Here is a 19,585-nt window from a genome sequence, read left to right as displayed (position 1 = left end):
GATTTAGATTAACATTATAATGTATGTAGCTCTCTAATGATTAACTTGTTTAACTTAAACTAATCACTCTAAACATATTGCACACAGTAATATGAATTTAAACAGATGTTTAATTAAACATTTTCCAAATGCTAAATATAGGTAAACTTTTTCTTTATTATATTTGATTTAGAAAATATTAAAGTACCAAGTTCATTATCATTTACTTTTTTTGCTGAAATACATTATGTTAGACAACACTATTAAAACTGGCTGACCAGTTTTATTAAACCATTTTTTGTATAGGACATCTAAAATGTACATAAATATGAAATTTCTTATAACAACAATAAACAATGTCAGCTCAGAGATTTGGTCACCCAAACATATATCCTTTAAATGGCTTGTGCTTTTTTGACATTGCAAACTGTAACAAAAATAAAAAGCCAAAATTTGGCAGTGAACATATGTGGTCATTCCAACTTCTATCACTTTCATCAAGAGTTACTCATGTTTTCATGTATTGACTTCAGAATATCCCCCTTCTTACATATTGCAAAAAAATACTTGTAAAAGTTTATAAGAGTATTATCAATACATAATTGTCAACAAAGGAAACACAGTCCACGTGAAGATCTGTAATCTTTTTTGTAAAGTAACACTGTGTTTCACATGAAATAGTGCTAAGTACACACTGTATGTAATGTAATTGCCTATATATTGCAACATGTGAGTGGTGAGAAAAGGTCTTTTTTTATCTTTACACATGCAGTATGAGCTAAAACAGTTTGTTTGTTCATAGTCCCACAAATAGGTCATTATTTTCTACACTCAAGTGAACTGTATATAAAACAAACGTGGCAATTCCAGTGTTGTTTATTTCTTAAACTTAAGCATGAAAGACCTTGGGGAAATGAAGACACAAAGCAATTTTTTTTGTTTATTCTTCACAGTAGCCTGAGTGGTGCACGACTAGAGTTCTCCAGGAACTCAGTGTCTGATGTTCTTAAACTACATATTTGTTCTGTTGAGACAAAAAAAAACATGTATTTATCTAAAACTATCAGCTAAGAGTCAATGGTGGTTACTTCTGTACTCTCAAGAAGAGTTTTATATACTTGTGAGTTCAAAAATCTTGGGAATGAGTCTCTGTGCATCAATGTGTAAATCTGAAGTTGAGCATCTTCATACATGTGAGGGGTTGGGTCCAGCAAATTTCTGTTGATCACCTCACGTACTCTGGAGTCAAGACTGACCTGTGGACACAGACAAGGAATTAGGTAACAATATATGTAATATTTTATATACAGTGTACAAGTGTGACATGACTATATATTCAACATCCTGTAAAATATATATCCTTATGTTTGGTATTTGATATTAATACTTTAAAATATGTTCTAGCTGACCAATTTTAAATTTGATTACACAAATGTAATTTTGTGTAAATGTCATTACAAAAAATGGATTTATATTTATTTTTCACAGTTTAACATACCCGGAACATCTGCAGATCATCTTTGTGGAAAAAACCTTTAAGAAAAAAATCACTTAATTGGACTTTTGTTAGGGGTTAATGTAAATAAATAGATCCACTGGCATGCCAGAAAATATAATTAGATTTGAACACGGCATTTCAGATGACTTATTCAAAGGGTTGATATTAGTTGGATCATGAGGCTATGATGGTTGTCTGTAGAGAGAAGAATACCTCATCACTTAAAGAAGGAGAAGTTCTGAGCTAGATATGCTCTATTAGACAGTGTACCTGGCAAACTATTATACATATGATATGCATAATTTAGGTTATGATACAGTAGGTATATAAAATCGGCTATAATAAGTTATATTTGCATTTAAACCCGTAATTATGGACATTATCCTTTAAAATTTCAGATATAGGAGAAGAAAATAATGTGTGTATGGTGCAAATAAACTAAATTAAAATATAACTTTTATTAATTACATATAAAACATATCTAATATTAAAAATAGCGAAAAATAAGACAGTACTATAGAAAATGTGAAAAAAGTATTGAATGTGGAATAAAAAACACTATATGCCCATAATACAGTAGGTCTTCAATATAGATATTCTGCCTACAATTCATGTGCATCCCGATATGAGGGATTACATATGGGCTGAGATCAATTAAAATCTAATGTTAGTCTATTAGTCTCATGAGGATCATATACATGGGGTGTATGAAGTGCAGATACATTGGGGAATTATCCTTTACAGGATTTTAAATGTACAAGGCCCCGAAAATTTGATATAAGTACACTTTATATAGTAGGCTGTTTTGCCTTGTGTGCTCAGTTATATCAGTACCATATCATTAGTCATTAAAATTCTTAATCATTCCCCATTCCTGTAATTTTCTCATATATATATATATATATATATATATATATTATCTTTTATATTTCGGTATTTTTAATATTAGATATGTTTTATATGTACTTTAATAAAAGTTATATTTTAATTTAGATTTTGTGCGCAATACACAGATTCTTTTCTTTTCCTAATTAATTTTTATCCTATTTATCTGTGGCAGCACCCCCAATCCCAGGTAGAAATTGATGAATTGAGAATGTTTTTTGGGGCCTCTGTTATTTGCGAGAATTGATAAATTTCCTGTGCAATAGACTCTCTTTCTCTATACAAAATTCAGATATTATTTAATATTAGATCTTTACTATGGATTATATCATCACATATTTAGAAGTGTACCTCTTTTGGTGAAAGTATAGATATATAATCTTCATATATATTCCTAGCCATTTCTTCAACAACTTTCTTGTTTTGTTCATTCTTTAAGTCTTCACATGCCAGCCAGAAAAGGAGATTTTCTTCACTGTATTCGGTGCGTAAAAATTCCCTGAAGAGATTTCTTCCTGCAGGACTTTTCATCATCTTGTCAAAATTGTGAGACCAAGATAGAATTTCCTCTGTAGTAGGAACTTGGCTGAAAGTCAAAATTCTTTATTAGCATAATTTTGTTTGCACTTTTGATTAATTTACAATGATCATAAGGACTGCATTCTAAGATTGTGTGCCTGTTTGGCTGAAAAATAAACAATAAGCAGATAGCCATACAGTGCTGCTTTAAAAAGGATCTACTGAAAGTTGAGTGAACCAGTGATATATTGGCATTATAAGATAACAATGTACTAACAAACAGGGACTATAGGAAATTGAGATGTGGAGATTATTATAATAATATTAGCATAATCCACTCAACAATTTACGGGGCATATAGGACATTGTCCTCAGCACTCATTACACCAGTGTGTTGTATTTGTGTATTATTTTACTTTCTGTTTTTCATTGTCATTATTATGTTCCTAAGTTACTCAGGTTTTTCTTTTCTTTATCCATAAGGAATATTGTCGGCCTACTCACCTATACTCTTGCAGGAGTGTTGGCTAAATAACGGCTTATAACGCTCCTGCAATGGTTGGGATCGGGAGGTCACATTTTATGTGCTGTTTAATATTTCTTGGCCCAATATCCTAATCCCATAGAAGCCTGTGCACACTAAGCTATGTCTAGCACAGTGTGTACGGGGCTACAGCCAGCTAACAGAGATGATGCTGGGGAGGTAGTGTATGGCTGGTCGGGAGCATTTAAATCAGCTGCAGATCAAAAAGATACACAGCTTCACACAATACTGCTTTTAGGTTTATTACCTGTGTTCTTTCAAATGTAGCATAAAATCTGGTAAAATCAAACTTGCAATCAAAAATGTAAGATGATTTTCACAGGAAATAAAGAATGATGCTTTTCCATATATTTTTCAGGGAGATTTCATGACTTTATACAATTTTAAAATTACAAAATACATTGCATTTTATTTAATGTGCTTTTCCACTAAAAATAGCAATTTGCATAAACATGGTCATATTATGAACTTTTATGATAGGAAAGAAGCAGTTCATACTTGATACCTATGGGACTGATTCAGAGATGGCCTCTAATGCGATCGCGGCAGCGATTTTGTATGCAACGCAGCAATGAAAATATACTATTTTCTAAGATCACCCGAGCATAGGGACACGCACTCCTGCCTTCCCATCTGCGTATAACATTGCCTCCCTGCACAAATATCGATAACATCAACACACATTGAGCAGCATTCTAGCGCTTGCAGCAGGTCTGGGTCGGCGCAAACACTGCAGCTCTCTTCGCACGCTGGAAGCTATTATGCTGCGAATGCAATTGCTAATTTATGCATGCCCATGAAACGCCGTTCAAACGGTCAGACGCCTGCGTTTTTCTGACCACCCCCCCCATTACCAGCCCCAAATACTGACTAACCTGTTACTCACTTTGCGAATGGATCCACTGTGCGAACGTAAGCACAAAGAAATCACAGCACATAGCTTATATGCATGCGCACTGGCAAACAATCACTCAATCTGCGTAAATATTACCATTGCGTCCATCTCTGTGTCAGGCTTTATGTCCCTTATTGCCAAATAATTTCAGGAGGCAAGTTCACCTCCTCTTTGTTGCTGCTTGGCTTCCCAAGAGAGAGACTTACTTGTTAAAGTTTCCTGTGTGTTTGACCAAATTTTCTTGGTTGTACTCCATATATTCTGTGACAGTTAGTTTATTTAACATTTTTAAATATACTGTACATGCTGCAATACTGTATACTGAACACACATTCTCACATGGCAGCTACCGATCGTGATGTGAGATATATAAATATTTAATTATAGTAATGTGAAATACTGAACACAGCTGTTTTTCTACCTAGTGCAGTGAATGCGGATTTGTTATTTCGATGCAATGATAGTTGGTACACATTGCAATTTGCATCAAGCGACTGCTTTTCCCACTCTTAATTTAGTTTCAGTAGGCACATAGCTTAAGGTCTTGCTTTGTAAACATATATTTGATTCCCAAGAAACGTTGAGTTTAAAATAGCTGTTTTAAAACAGCCTGATCTCAGATTGTTGGCTGCTTCTCTATATGAGGTTAAACCATATTTTGGTTACAGGCCAAAGCAAAGATGTGCTTTACCTTCCCAGAGTATGAGGATTTCCCAGACTCAGATGCTGTGGGAACTCGTGTAATCCAGATGCATTACATGTGCCTCCACGGATTGCACCAAATGACAATATCTATTGAAGTACAACACACTTGTTCTACCTTAGTCTTTTCCTTGCAAATTTGAAGAAAATATACTGTAAACTTAAATGCTAAAATGTATTTCAATGAAACACTATCTTTCAGAAGTATTCTCTACCTATTCTGCTCACCATTGGTACCATTTAGAAAAGAACTATAATTAAATAACACCTGTGGTTAATTACAATGCACCTGTATAATATGTGCACGTCTGTGATCCATACATGCCTCCTCTCCCGGAAGTCGCAGTAGGCTCCCAATTCTTTAGGTAACCCCCCCGTAAAGTAGGCATCTCTCCCGAATTCCTGTCCTAGTGAAGTGGGCAGAATGGGGAGAATTTCTGCGGCGATCGCAGCTCAAATATTGTGTCAAATAGTGGTTTTAATGTAAAGCCGGGTACACACGGTACAATGTGTACCCAGCGATGCGATCCTCGATCCGACGGCCAACATATTGGGTGGTCCCCACACATGGAGCGATCTGGTACCCGTCTGCCTGATATGCCCCCCCTCCCTGCATAGACTAGCATGGGAACGTTTGTCGATTCTCCAGATCTCTTGTGCATGCAGAAAGATCTGGAGGAGTCGCAGCTCTCAGCCAATCAGCGTTAAGCCCATTGAAAACAGCACAAAAGAAGAAAAAGAAGATGGCGCCCATCATACCCCACCGCCGGTACCCCCCGCTGCCGACACCACTGGCACCCCCACTGGCAGCATCTCCCGCTGCCGACACCACCACTGCTGACACTCCTGCCCAACGTACTGAGGACACCGTCAGCGACCCCCACACTGCCTACACTGCCAACAATCCCACACTGAGGACACCACCATCACCCCTGCACTGCCGATACAGTCAGCAAACCTGCACTGAGGATACCGCTGGCACCCCCGCTCTGTCGATACCGCCGACACCCTGCATTGAGAACACCTCTGCACTGCCGACACAGTCAGCAAACCTGCACTAAGACACCTCTGGCACCCCCGCACTGCCGACACAACCAGCAAACCTGCACTAAGGACACCGCTGGCACCCACGCACTGCCGACACAACCAGCAAACCTGCACTAAAGGCACACTGCTGGCACTCCTGCACTGCCGACACAGCCAGCAAACCTGCACTAAGACACCACTGGCACCCCCTCACTGCCGACACAGCCAGCAAACTTGCACTACGACACCGCTGGCACCCCCGCACTGCCGACACAACCAGCAAACCTGCACTAAAGTCACACCGCTGGCACCCCCGCACCGCCGACACAGCCAGCAAACCTGCACTGACACCACTGGCACCCCCTCACTGCCAACACAGCCAGCAAATCTGCAGTAAAGATACCACTGGCACCCCCGCTCTGCCGACACTGCTGTCACAGTAAGTGTACTATTGGTGTATCCAACCCACACTGTATAACCCACTGTATCCATGTTGGAAATTGGAAACTGAACTGCCACATGTTAGTGCCGCCCACTGTGTCACTTAGCTTAGTCAGCCAGCTAGCTGGATGCAACCTTTGGCCTTAACTTGATGAAGCAAATAATATTGTGAGGTGGTCAAAATTGATTGGAAATTACTGGACATTAATGTTATTGAGCTTAAGTATACTGTAGGAACAAAAACAGGCCCATTTTATGTGATTTTAGCTGTTTTTATTATTTTTTTAAGAAAAAAATCCAGATGCAAAACCAAAACACGAAAACAAAACACGAAGGTGAGGTTTTGGCAAAACCAATCCAGATCCAAAACCAGGGTAGATCCAGATTCAAAACCAAAACACGGGGGTCGGCGCACATCTCTAATATGTATATATCTAACAAAAAGCATATAAATAATAATAGACATCAGAAGATTACTAGAGATAAGAACCAAGACAAAAATATTTTGGCTGCTATTTCTATGACGCAAATGACATGTGAGCACTATTAACTGGTGAAAATATAATTATTGCCTAGTGTTCAAAATCTGCCATGGTCATTAGTGGTGTGAAGATTGCACAACATTTTCTCATACTTAGATAGAAGAAATGAATGAGTCCCACTTTAATCTCACTTTGCTCATCTGAGACAGTGGTTGTTTTATTGTGGTATTACAAAAACCACAATAAAAAAAATAAATCAATTAGCAACAGTAAAAGCCTCTCTTAGTAGATATCTTTATTTTGTATTGAAAAAAAAAATCTAAAGTGTTGGAGCCAGGGCTGGATTTAGTGTTTGTGCCTAGGGGTGGAGGAAGATGAGATGAAGGTCTTTCTATTTGCAGTCTATAAGCAAAGAGAAAAGAACACCGAGAATAATATCAATCAACTGATGTAAATGTATCTGAGCTGGTGATAACTGGTATTGACACTATATTCTCCTTCGGATCTCCAAGTGCTGGGAGATCCGGAACGCCCCATGCTTTTAAAACGAGGCCCTGGTCGAAAGACCCGTGTTACTCATTAACACTGCAGGGTTAATGGGTTAAACCCTGCAAGCTACCCGGGAATCATCAGTTAACCCAGCAATAACCCGGGTTTTAGCTGCGATGTAGAAGTAGTATAATAACACCCCTCATTAAATCCTAATTATGGAATTTGTACTCATTTGATTCTGAGTTTCATACTAAGCAACTTGTGGCACTAAAAAATAAAGCGAATGGGCCTGATTCAGCAAGGATCGCAACTGCGATTATGCACGCAATTAGCTATTTATTGTGTTATGTGCATGTGTATGCATCGCAGTGCGCGAACACTGCACTGCGATCAAGACTGATCACAGTCACTACGTAGACCCATTGCACAGTTATTGACAGGAATTACCGTTTGGGGGTGGTGACGGGGGGTTGGTCGGCAAAACACAGTCATGCCAGTGGTTTTGAAAGCCAATACAGTGGTGGGCATAAATTAGCCACTGCGATGACATACACAGCTTGGCCTTGCGCTGCGTGCAATGAGGTTAGCAATTCCTGAGTAAGGTCAGACCTTGTGCAAGTGTGCGTGAGACTGCGATGGTACTCGATGTTACCAATGGTTTCCCAGTCTTGCTAAATATTACGGATGTGTGTAAGGTAAGGTGGGCATCATTATGTTATGCTGCGACGGCATAGCGATTGCAGTAGTTTAGCATATCATCGCAGTGAGACTGCGTGCATAATCGCAGCCGTAATCGCAGTTGTGATCCTTGCTGAATCAGGCCAAATGTGTCTGATTTAGAAATTAAAATGTGTGGATTGATTTTAATTTGGGACAGAGCTCTGTCCTAGCTCAACTGTAAATTGATGAATTAAAGTAAAGCTGCCCAGAATATGCATGATGCTGTACATGTAAAAGCATGGCGTATTTTCCTTACATGTAAAAAAATTTATTTGTCCCTCTGGCACTTAGATATGGTTTGTCTAGGTATAGCCAAAGTGTAAATTTGCACACTATGCATGCAAATCCCCCTTTCCGGATCTTGTCATTTGTCAGGCATGCTCCATAGCCAAGTATACACAACTTTAAGCAACTACAGGAGAGTCACAGTTGTATGCATCTAAGCTGAATCTCCACTTTTCAATTGGTTGGTTACTGATTGTAACTGAGCTGCAGCTGGGCATTCATAAACAGCATAAGTGTTCTAAGGCTGTATAGTGGGTGTGTAAGCAGAAATTCAGGCTATTTAGAGTTGTGAGTACATAAAGATTTGTCTAATTTAAGATACATCTCTTGTCAGGGGTGGATTGGGCTGCTGGGATGATGGGCCAGTTCCTGCTGTGCTGGAACCCTTTGGTGGCCGAGGCCGCCCAGCCCGCACAGCAATGACTGACTCCCTTCCCCCGAGCATCCGTTCCCCCGTCCCGCTGCAGCCAATCCTGTACAGCTTCTGCGCAGGTGCAGAAGCATTAGTGACATGGCCAGTAGAGGAGCTGCTGAGCATGCCCAGCCACAGCAGCTCCCCCCATAAGCCTTGCGGAGCCCAGGGCCATCAGCCCGCCTCCAGCCCCTCCAGTGACAGGCACACACAGGCAGCAGAGCAGACGCAGCACAGTGCGAGCTGCAATACAAGGGGAGCGGGTGGTAGCTGCTAAATATAACTGTGCTGTCATACACTGACTAACAGCTGTGCTTATGGCAGTAGCTGAGTCGAGGGCTGGAGATGTCAGTCTGGTCACTATGACAGTGACTGATGGCAGCGGTGCAGCACAGCCTCTATAGCCACCGCACATGGGCCCGCCCCCTCCCTTTCTCACTGGTGGTGGCTTGCAGCGGAAGTGAGCCTGTACTGCACACAAACTTAAACAAATGACCCAGACAGCACAGGGAACACACATATTGGGGCTGAACCCACCAAGCCCTCCTCTTCCTGATGACCTGCTACTCGCCTGAGTTACTGCCTTTTCTACAGGAGGAAAAAAAAACAGGTACCATGGGAAAACTGTATGTATTGGGAGGTAACACGGGAGAAGGGGGCAATGTGTGTATTGGGGGTAAAATGGGGGAAGGGGGCACTGTGTATTGGGGATAAAATGGGGGCACTGTGTACTTGGAGTTAATATGGGGGCACTGTGTGTACTGGGGGTAATATGGGGGCACTGTGTGTAATGGGGGTAATATGGAGGTATTGTGGGGGCACAATGGGGGTAATATGGAGGTGTTGTGTTTACTAGGGGTAACATGGGAGTGCTGTTGTGTACTCGGGGTAATAGGGTGCTGTGTGTACTGGGGGTAATATAATATAAGGGTGCTGTGTATACTGCGGACTAGTATGGTGGAGGACACTGTTTATACTGAAGGTATTATGGGGCGCTGTGTGTACTGAGGGATATTATGGGAGATACATATTGAGTAGTATTAGAAATGTTTTGGGAGATCTTATGTGGTTACATGGTGTTGACTAATCAGACGCAGATATCAATAGTAAGGGGTGTTATTGTAGTGACATGGGCGTGTTATTGGAAGTGGATATATACAGAGACACTGAATCGCTCATATTGGGGGCCATAGTCAGACAGATGACCTGCATTTAGCATAGGGCTGGTTCAAGTTTTAATGGTGCGATCGATGGTGGTGTATACAGAAGCACAAAGCATGATTGCGGCATCTATAGACACTGACAGTGGGCGTCTCAGTCCTTGCACATTCAGACGCACAGATGTGCACCAGGGAAGGGATTTGTAGCAACATTAGCATAAAGTCAAAAGGAACCAATGCAGCAAAAGACAAAGAGATGGGCACAACTGCCTCTGACTAAGAATCAGGCCCTATGAGGGGGGAGTATCCTGCCCCTCCACAGACCCCACCCCCTCAACAAACTCCGCCCTCATCAGGCCTGCTTACAGAAGTTTCCCGGGCTGGTTTCCCATCCCAATCCGCCCCTGTCACTTGTAGTAAGCATATGGCTGGTGCAAATGTGTGCTGATAGTGATGATGGCTGCTGTCACAAATGGCGTGGTGCAGATGTATAGATGTGGTCAACACACAATACAGTTGGAGAGTGCTTCACTCGCTATTGGCCCGAAAGTGTTTTTTATAACTTTAAAGTAATTGACATAATTTAGTGAAATGTGACCCTGACACAACTTGGTCTATGAGAAAAATGAGGAAGTCACAGCAAGTGCTGAAAGTGTTCGCCATTAGCATCCAGGCCAGCTGTTCATGTATATGTGAAGTGAAGGCCACCTGTTCACCTCCGCAATCCAAAATTCAAATAGGGGAGCCACATCAACTGCCAGCGATGATGCCAGTGAGGATGGCAGTTAGTGAGGTTCCCCTATTTTAATTTTGGAGTGTGCTGCAGCCCCACCTCTGGAGCCACATTTGTTAGTCAGTAGGTAATCCTGCTTCTGACAGTGGTGTTGTGAACTGAGGTGTCCACATTCGTCATGTCTGTGTGTTACATGCCGATATGAACTTTTAAGCATTGTTCAGCTGTGTACCAGTTCATATTGGCACGTAACACACAGACACGTGGTGGGGCTGTGTCAAATTTCACAAATTAAATCAATTACTTTAACTGTTATAAGAAAACTTTGGGTAAATAGCAAGCGAAACACCCTGTATTTCTGAATATGCAATGCAGCTCCATCTGCCACAACTTGTGTCCAACCCTGAATCAGTCTCTTCAGCTGGATTTGTTCCCTAATATCTAAATTTGCCTGATGAGTTTAATTGAAGTGTCAAGGATATTTGTAAGTTTAACTTTTCTGAGCTCTGCACATAACTTACAATAAATGTGAACATACAATTTTCTGATTGGCAATTTGTCTTACTGATATCACCAGGTGAAAAAAATGACCCCATTTGCATTTATGAAAGGTTGTCACCTTGAATAGGGACTGCTTCCTGCACGGTAGGACTCTTCCAAGTTCCAGTTTTTTGCTTTTGTATTTTTTTAGATATCATATTGGCACATTTATGATCTTGGTGTCATAAACTCTTCTTGTGGTATCAGCAAATTAAGTCACACCTGCTGAATGCATAGAGCAGTCATGTGGCTTCCATACTCTCTTCCATTTTTTGCAGAGATGGGAACAAATACATAAAAGCAGTGACCTACATGTGCTACATGTCCAGTAGTAGACATTAGTGATTCCCACTTTGGTGATCTGAAATCTGATATTGAAAACAGTAGTAGAAAATATAGAGAGGGTATGTCAGATTTTCCATCTATCTATTATTACTGTGGAATCTGAGAGTGTTACCTTGCTGCATTCACTTAAGCATCCTGAGTACCCTAGTTTAGGTAATGTATGATCTAGGTCACATCATCAGTTACTAAATTATATGTAATACTAATTCAGCACAATTGAACTTAACAAGCCACTACAGATAATGAAATGTAACAACAAAGATGACAATATTTACAAATATTTGTAGCAACACATTGTTTTAATAAGTTCACTTTAGTGCAAATGTAAACTAAACCAAATTAATACAAATTGTATCATTCACAACAGGACCCATTTCATAAAGATAGGAAACATTTACATTACAGACTGATTTATTACAAACGTGCACACATTTATTGAATTGTTTTGTCCATAAATAACCATTTTTTCCGAATCATGTGTTCAACTGCTGCTTTATAACTGTGTGAACCTTTGTTCTCAATGCACTGTCCATGCTCCACTCTAGCAGCCACAGGCAACATCCAATGTGTAGTGAAATTCAATAGAAAACATATCCCTGTAGGCATTTGAATAGATGATACAAGTGAAGCATGACTATTCCTCCATATTTATTGAGCAAACATATGTCTTTAATGGGATAGCATTAGGCACAAAATAAATTAAAAAAACAGCTATAATAAAAAACAAAATAATGGTTTTCTATAAATATGATAAGTTTGCAGTAGCTAGTAATTACCAATATACAGTACGTCCTGAGAGTTCTCAATAGTTTGTTACTAGACTTTAGTAACTAAGATCATGTGATCAATTGGACAGACAGCACATTTGACTGGGCTCAGGATGTGAAAATCTTTCATCTTACTGCATATGCCCAGAGGTTAGCCTTAAAAAAGAACTAGTAATTCCTTTCAAAACAGAAACTGTTAAAACATTGTCTGTATTGTAGGAAATGTTAGGGAGAATAAATGAAGAACTTACCATTCTTCTACAGCCTGTATAGTTTCCATCTTTGTTGTGTGTGTCATTCGTCCTGAATTCTCTCCTCTATCTTCATTCCTAACAGTGAGGCTGTAATGTAGTACAACACTTTATTTTGTCTAGGGAAAGTTAAGCAATTTAAACAAAGACATTAAATACAGGTCTACTCACAATACATAGGCAAAGGATTGTACCAGCTTATCAACATCATTAATTAATGAATTAATTTGTAGGCCACCAGAAATACTATAGTTGAAGGCAATAATCACATAAATGAATACAGTAAGCAAATATAATAAATAACAATATAATTAAGTATAGTAGCACATACATGACTAAGATCACACATGATGACACCATGAGGCACAAATAAGAATGGGTCATTCATAAAAAAACACAAGTAGCATAGCTGCAGGTAAGACTTACTAGGACATTTGAGCTAGAAAGAGAGAGGATGGAGAACACACGGGGTAGAAAACAGAGCATTGAGTGACACCAATCAAGTGCATTCTATAAATGATACAGTAGGTTGGAAACTGATTGGTTGTCTAGTCACTACTATATTGTATATATCATATGTGTCAAGCGGAGCTGACCAAAAACAATCAAACTGTTTTGAAATAAAATGCATATTTTCCATTTAGGAGCCATTATACTGAATGAAATCTATCTACAACAAAAGAGGCATAACCAAATTTCACACTGGTGGTTCATTTGAATTAATATGTAAATATGTTCAGAAATGTCCAGCACATTATGACCAAATATCCACTTCTCTATCCCAGGTGGAGTATCAGTAGTAAGGTGGCAGCTCCCCTTTAAAACATGCCTCTTTCAATTAGGTTTCAGATTCTCTAGGAGTATGAGCAGATAAGGTAAGATAATGGAAAATACACAGCTTATATAGTAGTAAACATCTAAGTTTCCTAATACAGATATTCACCAGACTGCTGATATCCAATACCTTAAGAGTACAGATACTTCCTGGCCTCTGGCCTGCTCCTGATGAAGTTGGAAAACAAAATGCATTGTGCAGTGTCCAGGAAGTGACTAGGTCTGATCTTGTGGAGGAGAAATCAGAGGCCAGGAGGAATCTGTACTATTTAGGTTCTAGTAATTGTAGTCTGGTGAATACCTATATATCAAACTTAGATGTATGTATTTTAAATATGCCTAAAGTGCAGTGGTTGATTGAAACTTCTGTAAGCCTTGGGTGGTCATAACCAAAGTTATCTGCCTGATCACCACTGAAATTATAACAAAAATGCACTAAAGAAGAACATCTGCCAAGTACTTTGGAATATACTGGAAGTATGTCACCTCAAGCTTTTTTATGTCTTGTTAAACTCATGCTGGCATAATAGTTTGGATCTCTTATTGCCTAGGCCCAGGGCTACCACCCAAATCTCCTCTGTCATATTCTGCCACTGTAGAAGAGTGACACATTTTAAAAGAGTGGGTACATGATTCCAGTGGTCAGAATCCCTACGGTGACAATGCCGGATCTGGTATCCCAATGGTCAACATCCCAATGCTTGTTGATGAGTATTATAACCCTCACCCTAGCCCTCCTCCTAACCATAATACACTCTTTCCACAGCCTAACCTTAACTGTCCCCTCCAACAGCCTAACCATCCCTTCCTGCAGCCTAACCCTAAGCCTCTCCTCCTGCAACCTTACCCTAACCTCCCCTAACCTCCTACCCTCCCCGTAGTATCTAACCCTTACCCTAAACCTAATCCCTAACTCTAACCTCAAGCCTAATACTCACCATTGGGATTCAACCGGCGGGATTTCGGAGCCGCTATTCTGAAGACTGTTGGGAGCCTGGAGCCGCTATTCTGACTGTTGGGATCCTGAACACCGGGATGCTGATCACACCTGCTTTTAAAATGTTTTGTTTTGTGATAATCTTTTTAATCATTTAGCAAAAAGATACCCTACTAGCCAAAGACACCTTCTTTAAAAAGCTCTATTCTGCATTATTTCATACAATGGTATCTCTGATTATTTATAATCACCAATAAATACTAACTTTGCTAATCACCAGTTCAATATTATTTGAAAGATGAGAACTAGCAATCCATCAAGCTATGGTTTTCGACACATCTCAAGTGAAGCAAAATAATAATTGATAATTTTTTCTACTGATGCTTGATTTCATGTGGGTCAAAGTTATCCACAACATCTCCATTCAAAAGCTCTTAAGAAAAAATATAAAGTATCTCTGGTGCTCCAAAATGAGTTATTTTTGCAAGAGTAATCCAAAAAGTACAAAAGCTTCTTGTATACTTTTAGTAGACATTTTCATTAAGCAACCACCAGCTTATCATGTGAGCGTAACGTCATGGGCAATGCTACCTATTTTAGTTGATCTTAAACTGGATGCAGTTTCACATAACCTTTAAAGGCATTGTTACAAAATGTAATTTAAGTTTAACATCACAATTGTATTCATACGGCAAATAGTAATTTTGCATGAATACTACTAACTTCTAAGAGTAGCTCCCTAATTATATGTCATATTTATGGTATTTTATGTCTTTTTTCAGCCAAAACATATACCGTAACTTTCGACTTATCACTTAAGTAATAGAGAACACTGTTGCTTCAGGCATTAGTTATTCTTAAGTAACATTCCTGAAATAAATGCAGTGTCAATGCGTACAAAGTCTTTTAAGGAGATGCAGTCAGGAAGCCGATGGTCGAAATGCCGACTGTCAAATCCCAGCAAGGGACTAATGACAGGCATTGAAATCTCGACGCCTGTCACTATATCTATGCCAGGAGCCCGACGCCCGGCATATCGAACGAAGGTAAGCCGGGCTTTCACAGCCGTGGGGGGGAGGGTTATGTTTTTGGCTCCCGGGGAGACTTAAGGTTAGGCACCTCCCGGGATGGTTAGGGTCAGGCTAGGGAAAGGGGGGGTTAGGGTTAGGCACCCCTGGGGCCGAGGTTATGGTTAGGCACACCCCGGGAGACAGGTTTAGGCTGCAGGGACAGGGGGGTTAGGTTTAGGCACTTATGGGGAGGGTTAGGGTTAAGCACTGGGGGGAGGTTAGGGTTAGGCACCCCTAATGGAGGGTTAGGGTTAGGGGAGGAGAGGGTTAGTTATACTTACCTTTTTAATTGTCAGGATCTTCACTGCTGCCGGTCTTCCGGCGTCGGGATTTGACTTAGGTCCGGCGGTATTTCATAGCGTTCCCCTCTTAAGCAGGACACTTGTAGCTCCCTTTTGCTGAACTCAAATATTTTAAAAACTGAAGGGAAGTTTCATCAGAGGCAGTTTAGGATAGGAGAGGGCCATGTAGACTCTGGCTTTGTGCTTTGTGCCAGAGCCTACGGCGCATACGCAGGTCTCTGGGAACATGGTGTCTGTGTCATGTGACTTCTCTATTGCACATGTGTAAATCTCTGTGACAATGGCTCTGCAGCACTGACCGATGTGGGACTTCAGAGGTATAAGTATAATGATGTGGATGCAAGGTGTGCAGTGTGGGTACCCCATCCATTATAGATACACTAATGAGTGTCATCTATCTTGCATCATACCAGAATAGGGAGTTGAATATGAGGCAGTGCTAGAATTAACTTTTGTGGCTGACTTTAGGTCTCCTATATAAATTGAAAAGGAAAATATATATCAACCTTAAATTTTCAATTAGGTTGATTCCATACTTATTTATCCTAATTGGATTGTATGACTTTTCTGCAAATGAGTAGGCAACAACTACTTGTAAACTGCTTGTTGTCAAAAGTATGCTTCTTTATTCATTTACCTTAATGCAAAGTGAAATATTCACAGTGATCTAAATCAACTCTAAATCCACCATTCTGATTGATAGTCTCATGATGGCATGATGTTTTTTATTCACATGTAAATTTATCATGAATACTGTTGTCACTCATTAAAGCAAGTTCACTTATTTTAACTATATAATACAAATTTATTATAAGCTAATACACTAGAAATTGATTCTAATGCTTACTTTGCAACCTTTCCTAAACCCCCTCCAGAGGGGAAAACACTCTCTGATGGGATGATTCTCATCATTGTAACCCAACTCCCACTGTTTAAATCCATGGTTCGCTACATTTTACAGAGAGTAGTGGAGCTCCACATCATTGTGGCCCTGCATTGACATTTTGAACTGGGAGACTGGCCAACTTTTAGGAGACTAGGAGAGCCTCCACAAATTTGGGACTCTCCCTGAGGGTTGGCAAGTGTGTCCCACTGGTGACGAAGAAACTCGCAGATGATTAGAGAGACATTTGAGACTATAAAAGTCATATAAAATGTGTGGGTGCACAAAGCTTTAGCATTTTCACAGGTGATCCTATTTATCCACTTAGGCAAATGTAAAGCAACACCTGGGATTGGAGAACTATCTGCAGGAAATCATTCTGCACCTACAGCAGCTTTGGGGGTCCAATTGGACATTTGCATGGAAGAAAAAGTGAAAACATCTCTTCCAATTCCTACCACTTTAAGAATACCCACTTCTTTTACCAATACTTTCCTAATATTGTCCCAAAATACTACTTGATTTAGTCTTCTTAATATCTTAAATTAGTGGATTTAAGAGGACAGTTAACACTTTTTATAGACTTTAATGTTTTAATTACATTGCATAAGAGGAACTTAAAGATTTGCCTCTCCCATATAAAATGTTCTTTGAAATCATCTCATTGAGACTATATCTTAGCCCTTATTACTGGCCCATTAATATAACTGAACCTTTAAAATTCAAGCCCTTTTACAAAACATAGACAAAATATACCTTCACCAACCTGAAAATCCTATTTAAATACTCTTGCTTTAGAATGTGAGTGTGTAACTAAGTGGATTTATGTTTCAAGGGGTGTAGTAGGTATTACAGCCAGTTGCATGGCCAGCGGTTCAAATCCCGGCAGCGGAAGCCTGGCAGGGGTGAAGATCACGATTGCTAATTAAGGTAAGTACCGCTAACCTAATTTCCTACCCTAACCCTAACCCTTCTTTAGGGGTGCCTAACCCTAACCTTCCCCCTAGTGCCTAACCCTAACCCCCCTCTAAGTGCCTAAACCTAACCTCCCCTTCCCCACAGCCTAAACCTAAGTCTCCCGGGGGGGTGTCTAACCATAACCCCCCCATCCCCAGCCTAAACCTAACCTTCCTGGGGTGGTGCCTAACCCTAAATCCCCCCAGGAGCCCTAAAACCTAACTCTCCCCTCCTGCGGCTGTCCACGCCCGCTGCCCGGCTTACCTACATTTGATATGCCAGGCATCAGACTCCCAGCATAGGTCTAATGACAGGCGGTGGGATCTCGACGCCTGTCATTAGTACCTTGCCGGGATTAGACAGTCGGGAAGCCGGTGGTCGGCATTTAGACCGTCGGCTTCCTGACTACATCCCGTTTCAAGTCTGCTCTTGGAAAGAAACAGTTAAGATCCTCTAAGCTCCGAACATTAAGATGCAAAGTGTTGAACCCCTGTAAATGACAGAATGTTACCAGGAAAATCCAGGAAAATCAATAATAGTCATGAAAATTTAGGCGAAAAATTAAGCACTTTCATAAATATATGTCTTCAGAAATCCATTATTATTTTTAGGGGTTCTGAGTCGAACCAAGTCCGAGTTTGGAATCACTTTGGGTTACCAAGTCAAACATAGTCCTGGTTCAGATCTCTCCATGGTTCAGAAAATTACAGATCCAAATTTAAAACCAGCTGACCAGCTGTCAGATATAACATGAGAAGACTCAATACTAGTGTGAACCCCAATTTTCAGACAAGACATGTATACAATATGAGTAATTATAAATAAGGTTGCTCAACTGAATCAATAGAGTCAGAAAGAGTCTAGATAGCAGACTGATGTTGGAATACCTATTGGTAGATGAATAAAGACTTGGACAGAGATAAAATGGAGAGCTAAAGTACCAACCAGTCAGCCTGTAAATTAACAGTTAGAAGCTAGTTGGTTGGTACTTTATCTCTCTCCGCTTTATCTCTCTCCAAGGTTTGATACACACCCACTAGAAGGGTTTAATCAGGTAGAGATACAATAAGCAGACAAAGTTGGTACATTGGTATCAGTCCAAGCGGGTTTAAGTAGGTGCAGATTCAGAAAAAGGGAAAGTTGTCATATGGGTATCAGTCCAAGGGAGATTGAACAGGTTAAGTTGCAGGGTTTAGAATAAGTGAGGTGCAGGCTGTCCGGCAAGAGATGTTAATCACCAAACTAGGAATGCTTTGTATAGACTTCCCTATATGGCACTAGGGGTGGGGAATAATATCCAGACATGATCCCTTGCACATCCATGTCCATCTTCTCCTCTGTGACCTGCAATGTCAGCTAGCAGCAACAAATGCTGCAGACTTGTTACACTGAGCCAGCAAGGGGAGAAGAGTTTGTGAGGCCAGAAAGAGACAGGCATTGCTGGAAGAGATGGGGCCACCACCAAGGATAAAGAGAGCTGCTGCTGCCAGCACAAAAGGCGCAGCTGGGGTGATATGCTGCTGCCAGCACAAAAGGCGCAGTTGGGGTGATATGTGACACCATGACCCTCGATTCAAGATGATATTTAGGTGTTCCAGGTTTTGTAGGTCTTTTTTTTTTAAAGTAAGGGTTGCAAGATTTCCCTTTACAGGTTCACAAAAGTGTACCTCTACTCCATAACCTATCCATTGGACTAACTAGGATAAATGATTTTGTTTATTTCTGGAATCCAGAATATGATTGAGAATGTTTTCTTCCTGTGTTTAACCCACTTAACTGGCAAATACTTTTTTCAAAATCTGCTCAGAAATTGTAGTTTTTTATGATTGAATTGGGGCAAGACATTTTTTTAAGCACAGGTGTGGGTCTGGTTCTCAGAGAACCGACAATAACTGAATTAATGGGTTCTGTGTCGAACCAAGTCAT

The 19,585-nt window shown here is 40.3% G+C and overlaps 1 protein-coding gene across 2 annotated transcripts in view; it reads right to left on the bottom strand.

Moving 5' to 3' along the window:
• Positions 1-202: 202 nt before the first annotated feature.
• Positions 203-19,585, bottom strand: part of RGS17 (regulator of G protein signaling 17) — a 123,268-nt gene continuing 103,885 nt past the window's right edge. Inside the window, exons 4-6 of one of the 2 annotated variants that reach the window (XM_088474488.1) lie at positions 12,677-12,766; positions 2,714-2,948; positions 203-1,235 (exon numbers count right to left, since the gene is read on the bottom strand). In XM_088474488.1, coding sequence (XP_088330614.1) covers positions 1,047-1,235; positions 2,714-2,948; positions 12,677-12,766 — 514 coding nt within the window. In that variant the 3' untranslated portion in view covers positions 203-1,046. The remainder of the gene's footprint in view (positions 1,236-2,713; positions 2,949-12,676; positions 12,767-19,585) is intronic. The other variant, XM_088474490.1, reaches the window with a different exon arrangement.

The sequence above is a fragment of the Taudactylus pleione genome, unplaced genomic scaffold (genome assembly GCF_031769625.1).
Source record: "Taudactylus pleione unplaced genomic scaffold, aTauple2 ptg000154l, whole genome shotgun sequence".
Lineage (NCBI taxonomy): Eukaryota > Metazoa > Chordata > Amphibia > Anura > Myobatrachidae > Taudactylus > Taudactylus pleione.
This window is presented reverse-complemented; position numbering and strand designations above follow the sequence as displayed.